The 26,541-nt window shown below is 45.8% G+C and overlaps 1 protein-coding gene across 2 annotated transcripts in view; it reads right to left on the bottom strand.

Moving 5' to 3' along the window:
* Positions 1 to 1,308: 1,308 nt before the first annotated feature.
* Positions 1,309 to 26,541, bottom strand: part of LOC116969808 (caltractin) — a 30,333-nt gene continuing 5,100 nt past the window's right edge. For both annotated transcript variants that reach the window (XM_033016618.1, XM_033016669.1), the window contains 4 exons: positions 26,132 to 26,287; positions 17,610 to 17,738; positions 14,317 to 14,454; positions 1,309 to 1,495 (listed from right to left, as the gene is read on the bottom strand). In XM_033016618.1, coding sequence (XP_032872509.1) covers positions 1,406 to 1,495; positions 14,317 to 14,454; positions 17,610 to 17,738; positions 26,132 to 26,287 — 513 coding nt within the window. In that variant the 3' untranslated portion in view covers positions 1,309 to 1,405. The remainder of the gene's footprint in view (positions 1,496 to 14,316; positions 14,455 to 17,609; positions 17,739 to 26,131; positions 26,288 to 26,541) is intronic.

Raw genomic sequence — 26,541 nt, 5'->3', positions numbered from 1 at the left:
GACAAGGTCAAGTTTTATTGTTAAGATTAGAAAATGGTATGAATTTTGTTGGAGTGGAAAGAGAATTAAAAGCACTTAAAGGCTTAAATCAGAATAAGATCCAGAATGTTATGCTTCAACAAGAGATAAGATGGAACATTACTCCTCCAGCGGGTTCTCATCATGGCGGTGTTTGGGAACGGTTGATATGAATGGTCAGAAATGTGCTACGCTCTGTTCTTAAACAACAAGTTCTGGACGATGAAGGATTGCAAACTTTATTATGTGAAGTTGAAGCAATTTTAAATGATCGACCTATAACTAAGAGTTCTGATGATCCGAACAACCTGGAAATGCTTACACCAAATCATATTCTTCTGTTGAAGACCAATTCAATACTACCACCTGGACTCTTTGTGAATGAAGATTTGTATATGAGATGCAGATTTTATGAATTATCTTGCTGCTTTGCACTTCAATAAAGAAACTATTAATCAAGAGACTGTTTCTGGAATATTCATCTTTCAACGGCATTGAATGCCTCATGGAGGGCTCGTGGGTGCGTATAGATTACCTTCTGATCATCATTTGGTCATCATTTAATGTGACTATTGAGGGCTAAACCCTTGAGATGACATAGAGACTGTCACTACATGTTGCATATGGTAACGATCACAATTGGAAGTGCGGGCCAAATTCTGTGGATAGCACTTTCTCACCCAGAAATAATAGCTAGCACAATGTATGCTCTATTGCTATATAATGTAATGTGATTTTTAAGCAGTGTTATCTGAAATTTAAGGTTTCCTATTTTGCAGCATAAATTTTGATTTGCGCGTGAAAAAAGCCGAATATCTTATTGCAATGGTGGGAAAAGCATTCTTTTTTATGAAGTAGAGAAGACAACGTTGATGTATCTTAAAAAAATATTGAAGCTTTTTATGATGCAGTGAACATACTCTATTAGTAAACAAGAAATCTGACATTGCTGTCTTTCCCTTCCAAAAAATACCATGAATAAAAATGTAGTTCTTATATTCAAACGTTTTTTTAAAATGTTTAATTCATGCATTAAATTCAGCCTTCTCTTTTGTACCACCTCAAGGCGCATGCTGTATAAATAGAAATTTAATGCCATAAATGGGAATGTAAATTGACTAATTTCGAAATGTAAGTGGCTAAAATACTGTAGAAACTGTACAGCCGAGTGTTAAGTATGGAAACGAATATATTTCTCTGGAAGGGATCCAAGAGTAAACTATTGATATCACGTATCAATAGCTTAAATTTATATTTATAAAGTTAAATAAATGATACTGAACACAAATATATCATATCTCAATGGCTTTTCTTCATTCTTTATTACTTAAATAAAAACAAGTTACAACTAGTGCTGGTTAAGGACAGTGGGACAATACCAAAAAAATTAATAAAGGCTTGTTTTTTTCATAATCCGCAAAAATTCCTGTTCATTTATCTCACCATCGCCATCCCGATCAGCTTCATCTATCATTTCCTGTTCATGAATGAAAAAAAAAAATGTTTAAACCCTATTTGAGGGCATTTCATATAACAAGGTTTAAATAACCTACATTTAATTGGGGAATACATTCAACAAACTATCAGAATGATCATATATCTGTGTGCACGCACAAACACATAACTCTCAGTCAGTGACTTTCATAGGCCAGGCATTTTGGGTGCCTGGGGATTTTGAAGCATATGCCTTAAATAAATAAATATTTTCATGCCGTTCAACTTGCATATTTTTGTGCTGTCATTTTCTGAAAGTACAGGCGTATTCAAAATATAACAAAAGTAATGACCAGGTGAAAAATGGGATGAAATATATATTTCTGAGCCAATCAAATTTGAAGATAAAAGAAACACAGCGTCACAAAGATGAATTAACATGCATTAATTGGAGTCAAATCAAGCGCAGAAAGCGAAATAAGGGTGGACAAAGAGAAAGTAAAACAGATAAGGAAAGGTAAATTAAACAATTACAATATTAGTCTATGGATTCACAAGACTGTAGATACTGAAATCTTGAATTTTAAAAAACTACCGGAGGAACTCAGGAAGTCAGGCAGCTTCATCAGAAGGAAAGGTGACATTTCTGAAGAAAGGCCCTGACCCGAAATGTTGTCTGTCCATTTCTCTCCACAGATGCTGTCCAACCCACTGAGTTCCTTCAATAATATTTACCTGTCCATTTACCCCAAACCCCAAGCATCAACTGAATACCATGTATTTATTTTTTAAAAGCCATTGAATGGTTCAGCTATGTAAGTATAATAACGCTTCTCCTAAATGCTGCATTAATTTTGATTTTCTCTCGTCTAAATTTGTTATATGCCTTTGAAGCATTTACATTTCTATGTAAAGTTAGTTCTGCTAGAACACGATAGTTGTGTTCCTTAAAAATCTCGCATTATTGAGGCAATGGGGAGAAAATGGTTGAAGGCTAGAGTATGTCAGACTTCCAATGACAACATTATTCCCCTGCAGGATTTACAGCAATAAAAATGTCCTTACAATAGCTTCAAGTTTCATTTTTGTTTCCAAGCTAAAAATACGAAAGACGGTATGTTACATTGTTTAATAAGAATATCATTGTACAAATGTCAATAGAAATGATTTCAGTCGGCCCCTTTGGAGAAACTGCCAACCTGGGTTTAATTACCGCAGGAATGTTACAAGGAAACTAACTCTTTTTTTCACCCTGGATTTTATTTTGCTAAGTCGGCTTTTTTTCCTGCTTGGAACGGTATTAGGAAATTGCTTGATAAACAAGGATAGAAATGTGATAACCAGCCCCCAAACACACAATATAGTGTTCTATAATGTATTCTGTCTTGGAAATACAATTCATGTTTAGCCTGTGGAACTTGGGGAGTTTTTCCTCAGTTTCTGTAGCCAGAGTACTGTACAAATCTGTACTCAATAACAGCCTTCAGGACATTAATATATTTGGACACAATTAACAATGTCAAAGAGAGGTTGGGTGGCATAGTAGAACCATTACCCCACAGCACCGGAGACCAGGGTTCAATCCTGACCTTGCCCGTTGTCCGTATGGAATTAATACATTGTCTCTATCTCCTCTGGGTGCAACGGCAGTCCCCACTCTCTGCCTTGTGCCCAAACACCAGAATCGTGGGACCAAAATGCAACCAGAACTTGATGAGCAGCCACTTCAGATATTGGTGGAGGGGCAGCAACCTCATTACCGTTGGCAACGTCCCATTGTGATGCCATTGTGGCAGTTGGCATCTAGCTTGAGAGCCCATTGTGATTGGTGCACTGTGAGAGGTATAGTGACATCATCACTGTGAGAAGGCTGGAAGCGGTGTGTGAGAAGGCAGTTTTGGTTGTTTTTTAAATCTCAACAATTAATAACTTGGGAAATAAAGGTGGAAATGTGACGGGAAGTTGTTTATCGCCTCCATGGGAAAATGTGAGTAGGATGTGTGAAAATGGGAAGGCTGTGGCCTAGCATAGAAACATAGAAAATAGGTGCAGGAGTAGGCCATTCGGCCCTTCAAGCCTGCACCGCCATTCAATATGATCATGGCTGATCATCCAACTCAGTATCCTGTACCTGCTTTCTCTCCATAACCCCTGATCCCTTTAGCCACAAGGCCACATCTAACTACCTCTTAAATATAGCTAATGAACTGGCCTCAACTACCTTCTGTGGCAGAGAATTCCAGAGATTCACCCCTCTCTGTGTGAAAAATGTTTTCCTCATCTTGGTCCTAAATGATTTCCCCCTTATCCTTAAACTGTGACCCCTTGTTCTGGACTTCCCCAACATCGGGAACAATCTTCCTGCATCTAGCCTGTCCAACCCCTTAAGAATTTTGTAAGTTTCTATAAGATCCCCCCTCAATCTTCTAAATTCTATAGCGTACAAGCCGAGTCTATCCAGTCTTTCTTCATATGAAAGTCCTGACATCCCAGGAATCAGTCTGGTGAACCTTCTCTGTACTCCCTCTATGACAAGAGTGTCTTTCCTCAGATTAGGAGACCAAAGCTGTACGCAATACTCCAGGTATGGTCTCACCAAGACCCTATACTACTGCAGTAGAACCTCCCTGCTCCTATACTCAAATCCTTTTGCTATGAATGCTAACATACCATTCGCCTTCTTCACTGCCTGCTGCACCTGCATGCCTACTTTCAATGACTGGTGTACCATGACACCCAGGTCTCGTTGCATCTCCCCCTTTCCTAGTCGGCCACCATTCAGATACACACACACACACAACAAAGACTTTTAGTTGTATAGAGAGGTTGCAGATGATCGTTCCCTGGCAAACAATACTTATTGCTTATCAGTCCAAGCTTGCATGGGGTTATATACCATTATGACAAATGGAGGCAAGGTACACCATGCTGGCACTACTATATAGCGGGTAGAGCATTACTGAAAGGGGGTGAACATCCAAGTCCTTGTATGTCATATCCTTGGCTTTTATTTCAAGGTCAAGGTCAGTTTATTGTCACCTGTATCATTTAAGGTACAGTGAAATTTGAGTTACCATACACCCATACTAAGTGAAAAGCAACAATACACAGCCACATAAAATAAAATGTAACATAAACATCCACCACAGCAGCTCCCCGCATTCCTCACTGTGATGGAAGGCAGAAGTCCAATCTTCACCCTCTTTCTATGCCTTCTATAAATTCCAGCATCTCACATTCTTTTTTAATTGCTTCAATAATTTTGCCACCTTCAAAGGTTTGTACACTGCAGCCTGGTTTATAGAATTTATAATGTATGACACTGAAGGGTTCTTTGAACAACAGAGTAGTGGAATGAGTTACTGGGGTAAATAAGTGAATCACTGGCAGCAGATGAAAGCTGGCAGCAACACGCATCTCCAAAGAACATTGAACTGAAAAATTATCAACCCGGCTCCGAAACGTTGCAGTCGTACCAATCAAAAGAATGAAATTAAGAATGGAACTGAATGCTGCAGTTAACAGCAAATTTCCCTAATTTTAACCTGACAAAGGAAGAAGGCTCACTAATAAGGCAATGGAAAAACATCAACCTCTGTTCGAAAAAACTGCAGTAGCTGAGATAATTGGCTTCCCACAAACACAGCCATTCTTGCTAAGTATAACTCCAACCAATAGAGGTTTCCCAAAAACACTCTCCTCCTTAACCTCATACCTCCAGCTCGCCACCAGATTCCCACTGCAGTCAAGGGGAATTACTCTCAAACACCTAATTCACTATTCTGTCCACATTTAAACTACGGTATAATTAATTTGGAACCTTATTGAGGGTAAGTGTACACTCTGTAGAAGAAGAAAGCACATCATTGGGCAGCAAGTGCCAGTTGACTGCAGTGTCAACAGCACTTTCCATCTCTTTGGTTACATGTAAACAAATGGACAGCAATTAGATGGATTTAATTTGTCTGGCTATTTGTTGACTGAACATAATCACACAATTTACCAGGTGTATGGCAGTGTGGTGTCTATATTAGATAAGTCACCTAGAGTTGTCGTAGAACAGAAGGGCTGTTTTCTCGTCTCATAACTTTTGCATGTTCAGTACTATATTTGATATCTCGGAGTGAAATAAATTGCACTGTTCACTGTAAATGGGATATATTCTGTTTTGATAAAGAGGAACATGTCAGAACATCAGGAATAGGCAGAGGAATATCATCCACTTTGCACTTCAGATTGAAAAGTTAGAAATTATTTCAGCCTTTTCTCATTCCATCCTTGAGGATGAAAATGCCCTTCAAACTCCTCTACCTAGCAATTGTCCACTACACTTCTTTCAGAGTGTGCAAGACTTTAACCTGATATTAGTTTGATCTATTTGGCTCTGACAATAATATGCCAGATCCTCTCTACAGCACTAATGTACTGTACCTTCACACTTCTTTATACATAACTACTGTTTCTGATGCTTTCTTTATCAAGACAGAACACATCCTGTTTACAGTATGCATTGTAAAATTATTTAATCTGTTCATGCCTACTATACTTGCCATGGACATTTCAACCAATAGAACACCAAGCATATTGTCAAGTATATTTTCAACCAGATTACCAAACAGGCTGTAGAACAGCAGTCTTTGCTTTATAATTGGCATTGTCTGGTTGATATGCAATATTTCAAAGCTGGATACTAATTTGTCAGTTTGGTATTCTTTGGGAATACATGCATTATTGCCAGATATAATAGCAATGACAGTGATTCACATATTTCGCTCAGTAACTCACTTCCATCAAAAAACCCTTCTGTCTCACATGTTAAATTCCAATTGAACAGAAACCAGGCTGCAGGAACAGAAGGACTTAAGAGTCTGAGCACATATCTTCTATCCCCCCCCCCCCCCCCCCTCCATGTTTGGGACACAGCAATGTCATATAAATGAAAAGATCATGTTTAGTATTTTGTTGCATATCCTTTGCATGCAATGACTGCTTGAAGTCTGCGATTCATGGACATCACCAGTTGCTGGGTGTCTTCTCTGGTGATGCTCTGCCAGGCCTGTATTGCAGCCATCTTTAGCTTATGCTTGTTTTGGGGACTAGTCCCCTTCAGTTTTCTCTTCAGTATATAAAAGGCATGCTCAATTGGGTTCAGATCGGGTGATTGACTTGGCCACTCAAGAATTAACCATTTGTAGCTCTGAAAAACTCCTTTGTTGCATTAACAGTATGTTTGAGATCATTTGTCTTGCTGTACCAACGGCCAATGAGTTTTGAGACATTTGTTTGAACTTGAGCAGATAAGATGTGTCTATACACTTCAGAATTCATTATGCTACTACCATCAGCAGTTGTATTATCAATGAAGGTAAGTGAGCCAGTACCTCCAGCAGCCATACCTAGATTTAGTATTTTGTTGCATATCCTTTGCATGCAATGACTGCTTGAAATCTGCGATTCATGGGCATCACCAGGGACAATCTAGAGACAGCCATCAAGGCTGTGCTCCCTGCTGATCACCAACCCCTCACACTCACCCCCTACGATGTGTACATGGCACTGGGTAGGGCTAATGCACGTAAGGCTGCTGGCCCTGACGGCATCCCCGGGCACGTCCTGAGGGCCTGTGCTGCGCAGCTGACAGACGTCTGGACTGACATCTTCAACCTGTCACTTGCCCAAGCAGTTGTCTCCACGTGCCTCAAAACCACCTCCATCGTGCCGGTGCCAAAACACTCCACTGCGGCAAGCCTCACTTACCCCCATCATCACCAAGTGATTCGAGACGCTGGTCCTGGCACACCTCAAAGGCTGCCTACCCCCCACATTGGATCCCTATCAGTTTGCCTACCGCAAGAATAGGATGCCATCTCAACGGCACTTCACTCCGCCCTCTCCCACCTCGACAACAGAGACACTTACGTAAGAATGCTGTTCATCGATTACAGCTCAGCATTCAACACCATTATACCCTCTAAACTGATCACCAAACTCGGTAACCTGGGCATCGACCCCTCCTTCTGCAACTAGATACTGGACTTTCTAACCAACAGACCCCAGTCTGTTAGGTTAGACAAGCACACCTCTTCAACCCTCACCCTGAACACCGGCGTTCCACAGGGATGTGTGCTGAGCCCCCTCCTCTACTCCCTCTTCACCTACGACTGCACACCTGTACATGGTACTAACACCATCAAGTATGCAGATGATACAACGGTGATTGGCCTCATCAGTAACAACGATGAGTCGGCCTATAGGGAGGAGGTCCAGTTCCTAGCAGCATGGTGCGTTGACAACAACCTGGCCCTTAACTCCAAGAAGACCAAGGAGCTCATTGTAGACTTCAGGAAGTCTAGGGGCGGCACGCGCACCCCCATCTACATCAACGGGACGGAGGTGGAACGTGTTTCCAGCTTCAGGTTCCTGGGGGTCAACATCTCCGATGACCTCTCTTGGACCCACAATACCTCAACTCTGGTCAAGAAAGCTCACCAGCGTCTCTTCTTCCTGAGGAGACTGAAGAAGGTCCATCTGTCTCCTCAGATCCTGGTGAACTTCTACCGCTGCACCATCGAGAGCATCCTTACCAACTGTATCACAGTATGGTATGGCAACTGCTCTGTCTCCGACCGGAAAGCACTGCAGAGGGTGGTGAAAATTGCCCAACGCATCACCGGTTCCTCGCTCCCCTCCATTGAGTCTGTCCAAAGCAAGCGTTGTGTGCGGAGGGCGCTTAGCATCGCCAAGGACTGCTCTCACCCCAACCATGGACTGTTTACCCTCCTATCATCCGGGAGGCGTTACAGGTCTCTCCGTTGCCGGACCAGCAGGTCCAGGAACAGCTTCTTCCCTGCGGCTGTCGCACTACTCAACAATGTACCTCGGTGACTGCCAATCACCCCCCCCGGACACTCCTCCCACAGGAAAAATAAGTCTATGACTGTATGCATGTAAATAGATTTATTTATTGAAATCATATTCTATGTCGCTCTTCCAGGGAGATGCTAACTGCATTTCGTTGTCTCTGTACTGTACACTGACAATGACAATTAAAGTTGAATCTGAATCTGATACCTGCCCAGGCCATAACATCCCCACCACCGTGTTTCACAGATGAGGTGGTATGCTTTGGATCTTGGGCAGTTCTTTCTCTCCTTCTTACTTTGCTCTTGCCATCACGATGATATAAGTTAATCTTCATCTAATCTGTCCACAAGATCTTTTTTCCAGAACTGTGGTTGCCCTTTTAAGTACGTCTTGGCAAACTGTAACCTGGACATCCTATTTATGCGGCTAATCAGTGGTTTCCATGTTGCAGTGTAGCCTCTATATTTCTGTTCATGAAGTCTTCTGCGGACAGTGGTCATTGACAAATCCACACCTGACTCCTGAAGAGTGTTTCTGATCTGTCGGACAGGTGTTTGGGGGGTTTTCTTTATTATAGAGAGAATTATTCTGTCATCAGCTGTGGAGGTCTTCCTTGGCCTGCCAGTCCCTTTGCGATTAAGTAAGCTCACCAGTGCTCTCTTTCTTCTTAATAATGTTCCAAACAGTTGATTTTGGTAAACCAAAGATTTGGCTGATCTCTAACAGTTTTATTCTTGTTTCCCAGTCTCTTAATGGCTTCTTTGACTTTCATTGGCACAACTTTGGTCCTAATTCCTCCGTCTACGCCGCATCTGCTCCCAGGATGAGGTGTTCCACACCAGGGCATCAGAAATGACCTCATTCTTTAGGGAACTGGGGTTCCCCTCCCCTACTATAGATGAGGCCACATCTTCCCATCCCCCCCCCCCCCCACCCCGTCAGCTTTCCGCAAAGACCGCTCCCTCCATAACTCCCTGGTCAATTCTTCCCTTCCCACCTCCTCCCCAGGCACTTTCCCTTGCAACCGCAGGAGATGCTACACTTGTCGATTTACCTCCCCCCTCGACTCCAATCAAGGACCCAAGCAGTCATTCCAGTTGCGACAGAGGGTCAGCCGCACCTCCTCCACCCTCAACTAATGCATCCACTGCTCCAGATGTCAACTAATCTACATTGGTGAGACCAAACGTAGGCTTGGCGATAGTTTCGCCGAACACCTCCGCTTGGTCCGCTTTAACCAACCTGATATCTCCCTGTGGCTCAGCACTTCAACTCCCCCTCCCATTCCGAATCCGACCTTTATGTCCTGGGCCTCCTCCATGGCCAGAGTGAGCACTACTGGAAATTGGAGGAGCAGCATCTCATATTCCACTTGGAAAGTCTGCACTCCAGCGGCTTGAACATTGACCTCCAATTTCCTCCACCCTACACCAGTCTGAAGAAGGGTTGCCTATTTCCTTCACTGCATAGATGCTGCCTCACCCACTGAGTTTCTCCAGCACTTTTGTCTACCTTTGATTTTCCAACATCTGCAGTTCCTTCTTGAACACTTTGGCCCTAATGTTGATAAACAGCACTAAAGGTTTCCAAAGGTGATGGAAAGACCGGAGTAAAGACTAGGTGCTGAGAGCTCTCTTATACCTGCATTAAGGAGACAAGTAAACACACCTGATAATGCCTGTGAAGCCATGTGCCCCAAACATTATGGTGCCCTGAAATGGGGGGGGGGGGGGGGGGGGGTTTAATAAAATCTGACAATGTGCACTTTAACTACATGTGATTTTTTTTCTATTACAAATATCAAATTGTGGCAAATAAATAAATAAGTCTTTATTCCAAACATTATTGAGGGCACTGTAGATCAACAAAACAGTTAAGAAAGGATGTGGGATACTGGACTTTATAGAAGGCATGGAAGATAAAAGATGAAAATATTAAATACTAAGACCTAGAAATTCAACACCACCACCTCCTCCTCCTCCTCCCCCATTGGTAGTGCTACACATGCTATGTAATAATGTCAATATGTTGAAACCTGCCTCTAAAATTCATTGCTCTAGTTCTTGGAAAAGGTAGCTAATGTAACCCCACTTTTTAAAAAGGGAGGGGGAGAGAAAATGGGGAATTACAGACCAGTTAGTCTAACATCGGTAGTGGGGAAACTGCTAGTCAGTTATTAAAGATGGGATAGCAGCACATTTGGAAAGTGGTGAAATCATTGGACAAAGTCAGCATGGATTTATGAAGGGTAAATCATGTCTGACGAATCTTATAGAATTTTTCGAGGATGTAACTAGTTGAGTGAATAAGGGAGAACCAGTGTTATATATGGACTTTCAGAAGGCTTTCGACAAGGTCCCACATAAGAGATTAGTATACAAACAAAGCACACGGTATTGGGAGTTCAGTATTGATGTGGATGGAGAACTGGCTGGCAGACAGGAAGCAAAGAGTAGGAGTAAACGGGTCGTTTTCTGAATGGCAGGCAGCGACTAGTGGGGTACCGCAAGGCTCAGTGCTGGGACCCCAGCTATTTACAATATATATTAATGATTTGGACGAGGATAGGCTGGGTGAGTGGGCAAATGCATGGCAGAAGCAGAATGCAACATCTCCAGGTTTGCGGATGACACGAAGCTGGGGGGCAGTGTTAGCTGTGAGGAGGATGCTAGGAGGCTGCAAGATGACTTGGATAGGCTGGGTGAGTGGGCAAATGCATGGCAGAAGCAGAACAATGTGAATAAATGTGAGGTTATCCACTTTGGTGGCAAAAACAGGAAAGTAGACTATTATCTGAATGGTGGCCAATTAGGAAAAGGGGAGATGCAATGAGATCTGGGTGTCATGGTACACCAGTCATTGAAAGTAGGCATGCAGGTGCAGCAGGCAGTGAAGACAGTGAAGAATGGTATGTTAGCATTCATAGCAAAAGGATTTGAGTATAGGAGGGAGGTTCTACTGCAGTTGTACAGAGTCTTGGTGATACCACACCTGGAGTATTGCCTACAGTTTTGGTCTCCTAATCTGAGGAAATACATTCTTGTCATAGAGGGAGTACAGAGAAGGTTCACCAGACTGATTCCTGTGATGTCAGGACTTTCATATGAAGAAAGACTGGATAGACTCGGCTTGTACGCGCTAGAATTTAGAAGATTGAGGGGGGATCTTATAGAAACTTACAAAATTCTTAAGGGGTTGGACAGGCTAAATGCAGGAAGATTGTTCCCGATGTTAGGGAAGTCCAGAACAAGGGGTCACAGTTTAAGGATAAGGGGGAAATCTTTTAGGACCGAGATGAGGAAAACATTTTTCACACAGAGAGTGGTGAATCTGTGGAATCCTCTGCCACAGAAGGTAGTTGAGGCCAGTTCATTGGCTATATTTAAGAGGGAGTTAGATGTGGCCCTTGTGGCTAAAGGTATCAGGGGGTATGGAGAGAAGGCAGGTACAGGATACTGAGTTGGATGATCAGCCATGACAATATTGAATGGCGGTGCAGGCTCGAAGGGCCGAATGGCCTACTCCTGCACCTATTTTCTATGTTTCTAAAAGGCTGGAGTACTCAGTCCCCTGGCTGGAGTACTCAGTCAAACATTGGCCACGATATTTTAGAGAGAAAGGATGCAAAGATGTGGAGTTATATAGGGGAAAACGTAAAAAGAGTTTGGTGTGGAATTAACTGGATTTCTTTTTAGAAAAAACTGTTGTCGTTTCGACAGGCCTAACAGCCTTTTTCTTTGTAGTAATATTCTCCAGTTCTATGAAGCCCACAATAGAAGCAATGAGTACAAAGTACGAGGCCAATGTAGAATTACGACATTGTAAATTGGTACACTGTATGTAAAATGACAGGATGTGGCTTGTCAACCACAATTCCCCAGGTAGTGAACTTTATCTTATTGATTGCCAACTACAACCAACAATGGTTGGGGCATCAGGGTGTAGGAACAGAGTTTTGGTTTGTGTGTGAGTGGGGGCGGGGGAAGAGAAGGGGCGGGGAATGGGGTGGTTGGAAATAGAGCAGAGTTTAAGAAAGTAAATATCGCCCCCTAATGCAACTTTAGAAGCAAGAGGAGCTGTTCAAATGATGTGAGTCACCCAGAACATTTACTGACTATATTCTACAAGACAATCATGCTTGGGTGAGAGGAATCTTATGAAAATACCAAAATAAGATTAAAAAAGTGAAATAGAGTAAAACAGGAACTAAAATGTGTCAAAAGAATAATGAAAAAAAAAGAAACGGCAAGAAAGTGATACAAATGCCCAAGCAGTGCACATATAGAGAGTTAATATTGCAGATGGATAACCTTACAACAGACGTGGCCAGTTATGACATAAACCAAAAAGTTAATCGAGATTGTTAAATTTCATTAGTCTTAAACACTGCAGAAAACCAGACAGAGGAGGTAGTGGTGTTCCTCAAGCATATGCTGGACTGTGCTGGAATGCCAGGGGGGATACAAAGAAAGAAAGTAGAAACATTTTTAGGGCAATAAGAAACGTCCAGGTGCAGGCCACCCTTCTGGACCAATCACAAGCATGCATTAAGCGTCAGTGTTCTGGAGCTCCTGCAAAAGCCCAGACTTTGTGGCAACCAGTGGGTCACAGGTGCAGAAGCTTCCTGAAACTGCTGCAAAGTTCCAGACTTAGTGGAGCCAGGTCCAGCAGCTTGCGTAGTGATGTCATCAGCCCATTCTCACACACACCCACTTGCCATTTCCCAAGAACCCAAATCCCTGCATATCTACATGTGCACTGGTGAACCAATATGGTGTCTGCAGGGGAGTTCCGCTGTCGTGTCGATCCTGTGGCTGTTGGTTGGCCAACAGCTAGCGCGGAGAAGCAGCGCTGCCCCACTGGGCAAACTGACAGTCCCAGAGTGGGCGCGGGGGTGTCTCCGGTGCTGCGGGCACCGCTGTGCCATCCCCGTCCGGAGGTGTTGGGCCGGGCTCACAGCCGGCGCGAAGGGGGCTCAGCACCGGCTCCCGGGGTGTTTGGTGGTGGTTAAACATTACAATATTTTATAGTTAAAAATTAATGCAGCATAAAAGTTTAAAATACATAATTCGAATACTTTTCTCAAAAATTATTGTAACTTTTTCTTTTCACATACATTCTCTCACAGATTTGAGTGTATATTTTGGATGTTTTTAATACCGCATGCAATTATTCTGCCGCCCACCTGAAAGCTTAAATCGCCCACTAGTGGGCGGTACCGCCCAGGTTGAAGAGCACTGATCTACATGATCTCCCGGTTGCTAAACACTAACTCCCCCTCCCATTCCCATACTGACCTTCTGTCCTGGGCCTCCTCCACTGTCAGAGTGAGGCCCCAATGCAATTGGACGAACAGCACTTCATATTCTACATTTACCTTGAGCTTCATCCCCTTCGATGTCTCATTTTCACACCTTAGCTATCCATATCTCTGTGTCTCCCTCTCCCAGTCTCCCTGTCTGAAGGGTCTCGACCCAAAACATCACCCACTCCCTTTATCCTTAGATGCTGCCTGTCCCGTTGAGTTACTACAACATTTTGCGTGTATCTTGAGAACTTTAAATTCATGACATTGTTTTTAAAGTGGGGTCAGTTCAATTAGACAGTGCAAGCTAGGATGTGTGTGGAACAGCTTTTATGATTCCAAGTTTTAGGTAAATAGAAAGAGAAAGCAAATTGGTTCAGGTAATGGAGATGGAAATAGGCATTCTTAGTGATGCCATGGATAAAGCTCATCAGGAACTTGCCGACAATCTGATTCAGCTTCAGTTTCCATGGAGATGCATGATTGGTGATTGGAAAACAGAGTGCATGACAGGAACTGGTTTTAATCTTCCCCGTATTACACTGGTAGTGGTGAAATGAATACATAGTAGTAAGGTGGAATACAAGTGGAAACTGGTTTTTTTTTAAACTGCTCAGAAGCAGCATACATATGGAATTTAGGAAACAAAGATAAGACCTTGAAATAATGAAAATACAATAAGAAAAATAAATCACCTGCAATTCCTCATCGGTCAGATTTTCTCCTAGTTCTTTAGCAACTCTTTTCAGGTTTTTGAATGATATCTTGCCTGTTCCATCATCATCAAACAACCTGAAGGCTTTCAAAATTTCTTCTTTGGAGTCTTTCTCACTCTAAGATAAAATTGAGAAGCTGGTATTATTATCAGGACCATTATCATTGTTATTAATATTACAGCTGGTCTGGGGAGGCAGAGGAACAACTATAGGACTGCTTGGAGTCAGTAGACTGGGCAATGTTCAAGGACACGACAACGGACCTGAATGAATACACCACAGTCGTTACAGACTTCATAATGTCTGGAGGAAATGTGTGGAGGACTATGTTCCTACAAAAACATTCCGAGCGTTTCCTAACCAGAAGCCTTGGACGAACCAGGAGATACGCATTCTTCTGAGGACCAGATCCCGGGCATTCAAGTCTGGCGTCGCAGAGGTCTATAAGAAGTCCAGATACGACCTTGGCATAGCCATCAAAAAGGCCAAAAGGGACTTCCGCTCAAAGCTGGAGGATGGGGCGGATGTTCGGCAACTGTGGCAGGGCTTGAATGCCATCACCTCCTACAAGGTGAAATCAGAAGGCAGCTCAAGCGACTGCGAAGCATCACTACCTGACGAGCTCAATGCATTCTACGCACGCTTTGATAGGGAGAACACCGAGCCTTCCTGAGCCCCCCATACGCCCTGATGGTATTACAGTCACAGAGGCAGACGTCAGGGCGGTGAGTGGGCAAATGCATGGCAGAAGCAGTACACCGTCAGGGCGGTGAACCCTGGGAAAGCACCTGGACCTGATGGTATACCCGGTCGAGTTCTCAAAACCTGTGCAGACCAACGGGCGGGTGTTTTTGTGGACATTTTCAACCTCTCACAGCTGAGGTCTAAGTTTCCCACCTGCTTTAAAAGGGCATCAATAATACGGTGCCCAAGGTGACGTGCCTCAAGGACTATCGACCAGTGGCACTAACATCTGTAGTGATGAAGTGCATAGAGAGGTTGGTTATAGTGGATATCAACTCCTACTTCAACAATAACCTCGACCCACTACAGTTTGCCTACTGCCACAACAGGTCAACGGAGGATGCGATCTCACTGGCTCTCCACTCCGCACTGAACCACTTGGACAATAAAAACACTTACGTCAGGCTGTTGTTTATACGGCGTTCACTACTATCATCCCCTCCAAGCTGGTTACCAAGCTCACGGAACCGGATCTCTGCACATCCCTCTGCAATTCGATCCTCGACTTCCTCATCCACAGACCAGTCTGTTCGATTTGCAGAAATACTTCATCCTCATTAACGATCAGTACGGGAGCACCTCAAGGATGCGTGCTCAGCCCCCTGTTCTACAAACTCTAAACTCATGACTGTGTTGCCGGACATAGTGCGAACTCCATGTTCAAGTTCGCCGATGACACCACCCTTGTGGACGAATCACAGATAGTGATGAGTCAGAGTATAGAAGTGAGATCGACCGATTGACCAAATTAGATTCTGAACGAAATTATGTTGCCTGCAGTCATACACAGAACCAATAAAAACAAAACATACAATAAACACAATTAAACATCCACCACAGTGAGTTCACCAAGCACATCCTCACTGTGATGGAGGCAAAGTCTTAGACTCCGCCTCTTCCCTCCTTGTTCTCCCTCTGCGCTGAAACGATCGATCCAGGCCGCAGATGCCACCCTCCAGTCCAGCGGACCTCCGTGGTGATGTCGCCGCCGCCAAAAGCCGGAACGCCGTCTCTGCTCCGAGACGGCCCGCCACAGCATCAGCTCCGGGCAGCCGCCCCAGCTCCAGGCCGCCGCCCCAGCTTCGAGTCCCGCAGTCTCCGCTCCGGGCCGCCGCCCCAGCTCCGGGTCCCGCAGTCTCCGCTCCGGGCCGCCGCCCCAGCTCCGGGTCCCACAGTCTCCGCTCCGGGCTGCCGCCCCAGCTCCGGGTCCCGCAGTCTCCGCTCCAGGCCGCCGCCCCAGCTCCGGGCCGCTGCCCCAGCTCCGGGTCCCGCAGTCTCAGTTCCGAGCCCCGCTGCATCAGCTGCAGGCCGCCGCCGAAAGCCAGAACGCCGAACCAGCAATTCGGGCCACCGCTGTCTCAGCCCTGAAGACGGCCAGCCTCTCGTTGGTGAGTCCTGGCTGGCTCTGCCTCCGGAGCCTCGGGGTCAGTCGCAGGCTGGAGGCCGCCAGCTCCGCCATTAGGCCTCAGCGCAGACGGAGGCAGAGAAGGGGGATACGACACGAAAAAGTCGCATTCCCCCGAAGGAAGAGACAGAGAACATGTTTCACCCCCCCCCCCTCCCCTCTAACACAACCCAACAAACTAAAACTTAACCAAAACAACACAACAAAAAAACAACAGAAAAAAGTAAAGACAGACGGACTGCAGGCGAGCCGCAGCTGTTAACAGCGCCGCCACTTCCGGAAATGGTGCCAGCACAACAACCTGGCTCTCAATATCAGTAAAACCAATGAACTGATTGTGGACTTTGGAAGAGGAAGGATGAGGACCCACAATCCTGTTTATATTAACGATGGTGGAGAGTCAAAAACTTCAAATTCCTGGGCGTGCATATTTCTGAAGATCTTTCCAGGACCCAGCACACTGATGCATTTATAAATAAAACACATCAACGCCTGAGAAGATTAAGGATAGTCGGTATGTCAAAGAGGATTCTCTTCTACAGGTGTACAGTAGAGAGCATATTGACTAGTTGCATTATGGCCTGGTTCAGCAACTTGAACGTCCAGGAGCGGAAAAGACTGCAAAAAGTTGTGCGCACTGCACAGTCCATCACCGGCTCTGACCTCCCCATCATCGAAGGGATTTATCGGAGTCGCTGCCTCAAAAGACGCACACCATCCTGGCCACACACTCATTTCACCACTGCCATCGGGAAGGTGGTACAGGAGCCTGAAAGCTGTGACATCCAGGTTCAGGAACAGCTTCTTCCCTGCAGCCATCAGGCTATTAAACACTACAACCTCAAAAAGCTCTGAACTACAATAGGCTATTATCATTATTGCACTACTATTGGTGTGTGTGTGTGTGTGTGTGCGCGCTTGTGATTATGTGCATATATACACACACACACAGAACTTTTCTTTTTCTCTCTCGTTTATCATATCATTTACAGTGTACTATGTTTACATATTCTGTTGTGCTGCAGCAAGTAAGAATTTATTTGTTCTATCTGGGACTTGTGATAATAAAACACTCTTGACAAAGACAATTCTTAATCGCACACAGGTTTTGATGGCATCTCACCATTTTCTGAGTCATCATAGCTAAGAAGTCATTGAAATCGATGGTACCAGATCCTTCCTTATCAATGTCTGAAATCATCTTTCTAATTTCTTCTTTTTTCGGTTCAAACCCTAAGGCTCGCATGGCAACCTAAAATGGAAACATACAATTTTGATTAGTCTTTATATTACAAATACAATAGACAAATCATGCTTGTCCAAGATTGTTGGATTATAGATGAAACAGTAAGAAAACTCAGCCTTGAAATAATAATTGGGCAATGCATGCCACATTTCTTTATTTATCGAGCTAATTGGATTGATGTCTACCTTGAGATAATTAGAATCCTGCTGCATGAGCAATTCTGTAAATCTGTATACACCTAGTTTTTTTTTGTTAATCAGGAGGCACCCAAGATAAGATAGCTTTTTCTTTCAGGCAGAGGACAGTGTTGTACAGTGAGGACAGCAGAGAGACTCCTCGGTAGTTACCACAGTCAAATTTATTTCGTTAATTTTTGGTGGATAATGTTGCTGCTAAGTACCTTGGGAAGTCCTGCAACATTAGACCAAGTGCAGACCCATCAGCTCATTTATCCTCATCCCCCAGCACTCCCTCCTCCTCACCCTCCCTCTTCAATCCCTAGAGAGGAAGGGGGGGGGGGGTAGAGAGGGAGGTAGAGAGGGAGGGGGGGTAGAGAGGGAGGGGGGGGGTAGAGAGGGAGGGGGGGGGTAGAGAGGGAGGGGAGGGGGGTAGAGAGGGAGGGGAGGGGTGGTAGAGAGGGAGGGGGGGTAGAGAGGGAGGGGGGTAGAGAGGGAGGGGGGGGTAGAGAGGGAGGGGGGGTAGAGAGGGAGGGGGGGGTAGAGAGGGAGGGGGGGGTAGAGAGGGAGGGGGGGGGTAGAGAGGGAGGGGGGGGGTAGAGAGGGAGGGGGGGGTAGAGAGGGAGGGGGGGGGTAGAGAGGGAGGGGGGAGTAGAGAGGGAGGGGGGGGGTAGAGAGGGAGGGGGGAGTAGAGAGGGAGGGGGGGGTAGAGAGGGAGGGGGGGTAGAGAGGGAGGGGGGGTAGAGAGGGAGGGGGAGGGCAGAGAAGGGGAGGGGGGCAGAGGGAGGGGGAGGGGGGCAGAGGGAGGGGGGGGCAGAGGGAGGGGGAGGGGGGGCAGAGGGAGGGGGAGGGGGGGCAGAGGGAGGGGGAGGGGGGGGCAAGAGGGAGGGGGAGGGGGGGGGCAGAGGGAGGGGGAGGGGGGGCAGAGGGAGGGGGAGGGGGGGCAGAGGGAGGGGGGCAGAGAAGGAGGGTGGAGGGAGAGGGGCAGAGAGGGAGAGGGGCAGAGAGGGAGAGGGGGGTAGGGGGACATGGCAACTACCCTTCCTACCCCCTCCTCCTCATTTCCCTCATCCTCCTCCCTTCACTCCCATTTCCTGCCCCAGCTTCTACCCAGGTCGTAGAGTAGCCCCAGGGCTTGGAACACAGCCTGGTTCTCGTACTCAGGCCGGCCCTGGCTGTAGACTGCAGCCATGAGCTCGGCCACCGCCTGGGCTCCAGTACAGGCCCCAACTTCATCTCCGGGCTCGACCTTGACCCTGGACCCAGGCTCATCCTTGGTTCCAGCGGCGGCATCTTTCTCGGCCCCTCTCACGGCCCAATCCCTCACTCCAGCTCCAGCACCAGGCTCGGCTCCAGCCCAGGCCCCGGGCTCAGCCCACAGCACCACCCTCGCCAACAGGTGTAGGGCATCAGCAGCCGTCGCCACTCCTCGTTCACCACGAGCGCTGGATGCCCCTCCCTCCCGGAGTGTCCCGTCCTGCCTTGTGAGTGCATTGTGACGTCTCGGATTTTTTTTTCGCCCCCAAAGCGGGCGAGTTTGAGCTGTTTTTAAAATGTCGAGGTTCAATAACTACAGGTGGAAATGTGACAGGAATATATTTATCGCCTCCACGGGAAAAATGTGAGTAGGAAGTTAGAACCAAATTGTTGTGCAAAATCTCATTAGAAATTAATTTCAAGCATTAGTGCTGTCTGTACGGAGTTTCTACGTTCTCCCTGTGACTGCGTGGGTTTTCTCCGAGATCTTCGGTTTCCTCCCACACTACAAAGACATACAGGTATGTAGGTTAATTGGCTTGGTGTATATATGTAGACCAGTGACTCATGCTACGAGTCATACTTTGTAGCTCTGCCCACTAGTTTAACAGAAAGCCTCCCTGTCCTTTCTCTCACACTTTTAGAGTAACGTGCTAAGATGACGTTACCTATGCTGTAACGTTAATAAAGTCTTTGGCTCTTAATCACGGTGTATGACTTAAGTTATTCCAACAGCAGAAGCTCAACATGGTGTCAGAGTGAACGGTCTCACTCCTTGCTTAATTATATTGCTTTTATTTTAGTTTGTTGTTTTCTCCAGTATATATTACTATGGCTTCTGCTCTCAGAAAACCAGAGATCCTGGTGTTTGACGAGGACCTCGCAGAACGGTGCCACGTATTTGAAGAGGATTTCTCAATTGACATTGAAGCGGCTCACCCTACTGCTGCTCCCGGTGTTCGAGCGTTAATTCTTCTTAATCTGGCAGGCACAGACGCTACTCGACGTGCCAGATTTAATTATGAACCGGCTAGATTTGACCCGGCTGGTGTCGATCGCTCCCGCAGAGTCTATCAGAGACCCTGACTGCCTACTATGCAAATTCCGACAGTTATGTGAGTTACGCACTCACTTGGTCATTGAGAGGCATTTGTTTTTTTCCCGAAGCCCAAGACAGGTAGAACCTGTGGAGATGTATGTCAGTGCGTTGAAACACATTGCCTATCGATGCGATAGCCTTGTCCCTGACCGTTTAGTCTATGGTGTCCGCATTTATAAATTACGCAACGAGTTACTGCGAGATGCTGAGCTTACACTAGAGACTGCTGGAAACCGCTGTCGCATTGCTGAAATGGCTGACGCTCATACAAAAGATTTAGGGCACTCTGCTGGTCGCGAAATTAATGTTTCCGGTATGTCTTATCAAATCTCTCGCCGTTCTCAAGTGCCCGACAACTCTATCGTGAGATTAATAGACAATTGTTTTAACTGTGGGGGTTCACGTGCTGCTGTCCGTGACCTTTGTCGTGCGTATGGAAAATTATGTCAATTTTGCAACAAAATAAATAATTTCTTCAGATGTCGTCGTTCACGTAGCAACAGAGTTCAAACAAGGCAATCTGTTAATTCACTTGGCCATGAGAACTTGCTCTCAGAATGCTCTCAACCAGCTCCCACGGATTTGCAGGCTGCTGGCGAAGGTTTTGACTTTGATGTACATTTCTTGACTGATTTAATGCATAAACAACTAGACCCCAAGGTCGCTATGCTCGTTATGGCAAGAACTTTTATCTCAAAGTGGACACAGGCGCAAGATGTAATGTGATTTGTCTAGCTGCGTTTAAAAAGTTCCGAAAAACAGAGGCTGTCACTCCTACGGCTGCCTCCCTTCTCCCAATTGGTCCAGTGCACCCTATCGGTCAAGTTGAGTTACGCTGCTGTCTTAACTCACGTGTCCACAACCTAAATTTCTATATTGTTCATGAGGATGTGCCGTATCTGCTGGGTGCCAACGCATGTCAAGACATGGGACTTGTCTCTTTCAGCCCTTCTCTTTGTCATCCGACTACAACCTGTGATTTTAGCCAACAAATTCTGACACAATACAAAACTTTGTTTGACGACAATCTGGGCAGGCTGCCTGTTAGGTACACAATTACCATTGACCCAGAGGTAATTCCAGTTGTTCATCCAGCTCATAAGATTCCCCATGCTATGCGGGACCGTGTTTAAAGTGAACTCAACAGGATGGTGTCTCTAGGTGTGATTGCTTCTGTCGCTGATCCCTCGGATTGGGTCTCCACCATGGTTATGGCAACGAAGAATAAGGACGAAATACGGATGTGTATCAATCCTAAGGACTTAAATACAGCCATTAAACGACCTCACTATCCCATGCTCACTGTGGACGAGATTGCAGCACAGATGGCTGAGGCAACTGCATTCACTGTTCTAGATGCCAAGAGTTCATTCTGGCAGATTTCGCTCGAACACAACTCCTCCAAGTTAACCACTTTCAGCACACCATTCGGGCGTTACAGATTTCTTTGCATGCCCTTTGGCATACTCTGTTAGTGAAGTATTTCAACAAGCTATGGAGCAGTTGTTTGCAGGTTACCCATGCCTCATTGTAGTGGATGATATCCTCATTGCGGGACGAACTGTAGAACACGATGCTAATCTGACTAAGGTCCTGGATCTCGCCAAGGCCATTAACCTCAAGCTAAACCCTCAAAATGCAAATTCAGGGTAAGTGAGGTGAAAGACATAGGCCATGTGTTCACTAAAGATGGCCTAAAAACTGATCCGGCGAAAACCAGTGCTATCAACGAGATCCCAGCACCCACAGACGTGCTCGGTCTGCAGAAATTCCTTGGCATGGTTAACTACTTGAGCAAATTTATTCCAGACTTCGGTGAAATATCAGCCCCGTTGCGCCAGCTTACACACAAAGACACTGCTTGGGCCTGGCACGAGCAACAGCAGAGGGCGTTCGACACTCTTAAGCAGCATATGCCTTGTGCTCCTACTCTCACTTACTTTGATCCTAAACGAGCGGTCACACTGACTTGCAACGCTTCACTATACGGACTAGGCGCAGCATGTACTTCAAAATAACGGTGGCGGTAATAAGCCTGTTGCCTATGCCTCGCGCACTCTGACTGACACAGAACAACGATATGCCCAAATTGAGAAAGAGCTGTTGGCGGTTGTTTTCGCCTGCAAGAAATTTAACGACTTATCTTCGGACAAATGGTCACGATTGAAGCTGACCACCAACCTTTGATCAGCATCTTTAACAAACCGATTCATGCCTGTCCAGGGCGCCTCCAGCAGATGCTGCTGCAGCTTCAAAAAATATGACATTGTTAAGACCTACAAGCGTGATAAAGATATGCACCTGGCTGACATTCTCTCGACCTGTGAGGGTCCGTCCTCGCCGACTTTATCGTAATGACTGTGTCTTTTATTCACTCGTCCTGTATGGAGGACTTGGTTGCTCACACTGCTGCTGACAGTACTTTACGGTCGCTTGCCTCCGTCATTAAGCGTCTGGCCAGACAAACATTACAACGTTCCGCTGCCAGTTCTGCCTTTCTTTGCCGTCCGTGATGAGCTTGTGCTGCAGGATGGCATTATTGTAAAAGGACACAAGGTCGTGGTCCCTGCTTCACTGCACAGCAAGTATTTTAACGCTGTCCACGCAGGGCACCCAGGCGCTGAAGCTACCGTCCCTACGGGCAAGAAACATGTTTTACTGGCCTGGCATGGCCGAAAACATCACCAAGAATGAGGCGTCCTGTGCAGAGTGTAACAGCATGGCACCTCATCAACAAAAGCAACCACTTCTTTCACATCTGGCTCCTGCCCTCCCGTGGTCTACAGTGGCAACTGACATATTTGAGTGGCATGACAAGCAGTACCTGGTACTTGTCGATTCGTATTCTGGATGGTTTGACATTGCTTTTCTTAGTAGTTTTGAAGCTTGCTCGCCATTTTGCAGACCACGGAGCTCCGTGCATACTGTTATCTGATAACGGCAGTCAATTTACCAGCCAACATTTCAAGGAGTTTGCTGCACGCTGGGGTTTTCGCCACATCATCAGCAGCCCTGAATATCCAGTCGAATGGACTAGCTGAGCAGGCTGTCAAGAGTGCCAAACAGCTCATGGAACGTCCGTACAGAGCTAATTCCGACGTGTTCATGGATCTACTCAACTTACGCAACATCTCCCGCGACCCCATTTTGGGTTCACCTGCTCGACGTTTATTGTCGAGGCAGACCCGAGCCACGGTGCCTGTGGCGGATCAGGCATTGATCCCACAGGTGGTTCCATCATCGGATGTCCAGTCTAGGTTACAACAAAAATGTGACATTCAAAAACAGTGAAATGACAAAGTAAGTAGGCCGCTGCCACCATTAACCATTGGTTTGTTTGCAGACTGACAAAGGCCATGATCATATCGGTGTAATTTCTGGAAATGCTTCTGAGCCACGCTTATATCTGGTCAGTGCCTATGTCGGCACCTACAGGCGTAACAGACAACATATCCTGCCTGTGAATGAGCCAGCTCCACCTCCGTATTATCCAGACCGTACAAGTGTACTTCCGTCTGTGTCCGGCGGCATTAATCCGCCCACACCAGCACAACAACCCACGTCTGCAACGGCTGCTTTGCCAGTGGCGATGCCCCCTCGGCCTGCGCCAAAGTCCCGTTTCATCACCGGGAATGCTGGTTCAGTCTCCGTCACCCGTGAAGTCACCGGCTCTGTCCCCGGTGGGGAAAAAGGAAGATGGTCTTTATCGCACATGTGCTGGTCGTGTTTGCAAGCCCACCGTGAAGTACCCAGGCTATGTTTGACTTCCCTCCAGCTTATTATCAATTGCTATGCATGCCTTATTTAGTCAATGGTTTTGTACTGACATTTAATTCTTTAAGAGGGAGGATGTAGATCAGTGACTCGTGTTATGTCATACTTTGTAGCTACGCCCACTAGTTTAACAGCAAGCCTCCCTGCCCTTTCTCTCTCACTTTTAGAGTAACTTGCTAAGATGCAGTTACCTATGCTATAACGTTAATAAAGTCTTCGGATCTTAATCACGGTGTGAGATTTAAGTTATTCCGACAGAAGCACAACAATGTGCAAATTGTCCCTAGTGTGTGTAGGATTGTGTTAATGTGCAGGGATCGCTGGTCTGAGTGCACTAGTTTCCAAGCTGTATCTCTAAACTAAAAACGAATTATCTTAAGCCCCTATCCCACTTAGGCGATTTTTCCGGCAACTACAAGTGAGTAGGTTGTCGCCACATGGTCGCGGGGTGACGCCTGTACGGTCACGAGTTGACTCCTCAAGTCGCCTAAAGAGTAACGTTTTTCTGGTCATCGCTGGATTTTGAAATGTTCAAAACCTTTCGGCGATTGTGGGCTTGACGTAGCTCGTCTTCTCCTATCATAGGTGCTGTCGCAGGTTGTCGTCAGGATGACGCAGGTTGTCGCCATGTGACATTGGTTGTCGCCGGGTGCTGACTTCTGTGAATTCCACTGGCGACTACCTACGACAACCGGAGAGTGAATTGTCTTCAGTTGTCGCCGACAGGGTCGTTGCTTGTCGCGGGTGGACGTAGGTTGTCGCCTTTGTGGTGGTAGGTTGTCGTAGGTGGACGTTCTAATGGGTCGCCGGTAGCTTGCTGTAGCTTGACGTCAACTAGGCGGTAGGCTGTCGTAAAAATTATCCTGGGGGGGGGGGGGGTCCAGTCACCGCTTTTTCGGCGACCTGCTACGATTGTGACAATCTCCTGCAGTCGCCAAAAAAAATTGCCTAGGTGGGACAGGCCCACAGTGTTTAGTGTTGATATCATTCTAACAAGCTGGAAAACAAGATTGCTAAAGTACACAAAAATCGTGTATCAAAAGATTGATACATTATTTATAAATGCTGTACATTCTGCCAGAAACCTGGAACAAAATTAGTTAATAGCACGTTAACACACTTTCCTCTACACCAGGGATCGGCAACCTTGTTCTGCATAGGGGCCAGGACACATGTCTGTGAGTGGATGGCGGGCCACATCTATCACGTGTACACATGGATCCCGCCCCCATCCCGCACCAGATGGCAGGCATCAAATCACGTGTTCACATGGATCCCGCCCCTACGAGGACTCCACCCGGAGCACTGGCCCCTAGTTACGGGCGCTCACGAACACGGCGCACCTACAGACCATTGCCTTGGCTCGGTCCTGAAGGCGGTGGCTCAAATACTCACACTCACTCGTCCCCGGCCTATTAACAACCCCGATCCCGACAGTAAAGCCCAGACACAGAAGTGCGCAGCCGTGCCGGCGGCTTTACGCTGGATGCGGTACAGCCAGAGCTCAGCGCTCGCCGCAATTCGGCGGCTCCGCCATTGCGACCGCCAGCGCAGGCCTCCTTGCGTCCTTGCATCACTGCACCTGGGCGCCCCGGCATCGGGCCCGGGAGGTACCGGAGATGACGGAAGTCTGCAAGCCGGATAATTACAGGGAAAAAAATACGCCTGCGGGCTGGAGGATTTCGGTTTACGGGCCGCATTCGGCCCGGGGTCGTAGGTTGCCAAACCCTGCTCTACACAACACTATTTTTCAAGACGCCTGAAATTATGAAAATAATTTGAAAGCATTGCATCAGTGTATTGTCATGTACTCGATTTAAAAAATCTATTTCACAATTTCTACAAATAAAAATATCAGAACATTATCCCATTCCGTTAGTGGCATTTTATCACAAAATAGCTAGTTTATGCAATTGATGTAGTGTTAATCATTTAGAACTCCAATACGATACAATATATGCTACTATGTTGCTGTTGCAATTTGTTTTCCAAGACGATGCACTTTCTAATGATACTTCTAAAAATTAAAAACGAATTCAACAAAAATGCATGTAATTTAACATAACATTGGTGTAAGTATTATTTTAAGGCACCTTGATTTCTTTTACATCAATAGTTCCTGTACCATCAGTGTCAAACAAATCAAAAGCTTCTCTGATTTCTTGCTTTTGTTCTTCTGTGAGATCCGGTTTTGGCCCAGATTTTTTGCGCTGTGAAGATCCTACAGTAGCTTTCCTAAAGCTGGTAGCCTAAAAAAAGAAAAAAAGATATATACTTCAAATTGTTAAACATATTTATGCACTAAACACTTCTGATCAGGTTTGTTAAAGACCGAAGAGGTTTAAAATGGAGAAGATGCTCATTCTATTCATTGTCCCTTTATTGGCACTTTGCTGGAATAATTGAAAGTTAAATCATTTGGTTTCTTTCTTTTCCTAAACTTTACTTCTTTCTCAATTCGAAGTGGGTTCCAATTTTCATTCAAATGAAATAATTTGTACCT

Source organism: Amblyraja radiata, chromosome 1, assembly GCF_010909765.2.
Source record: "Amblyraja radiata isolate CabotCenter1 chromosome 1, sAmbRad1.1.pri, whole genome shotgun sequence".
NCBI lineage: Eukaryota > Metazoa > Chordata > Chondrichthyes > Rajiformes > Rajidae > Amblyraja > Amblyraja radiata.
The sequence above is the reverse complement of the archived record's forward strand: the minus strand, read 5'-3'. Positions and strand labels throughout refer to the sequence as shown.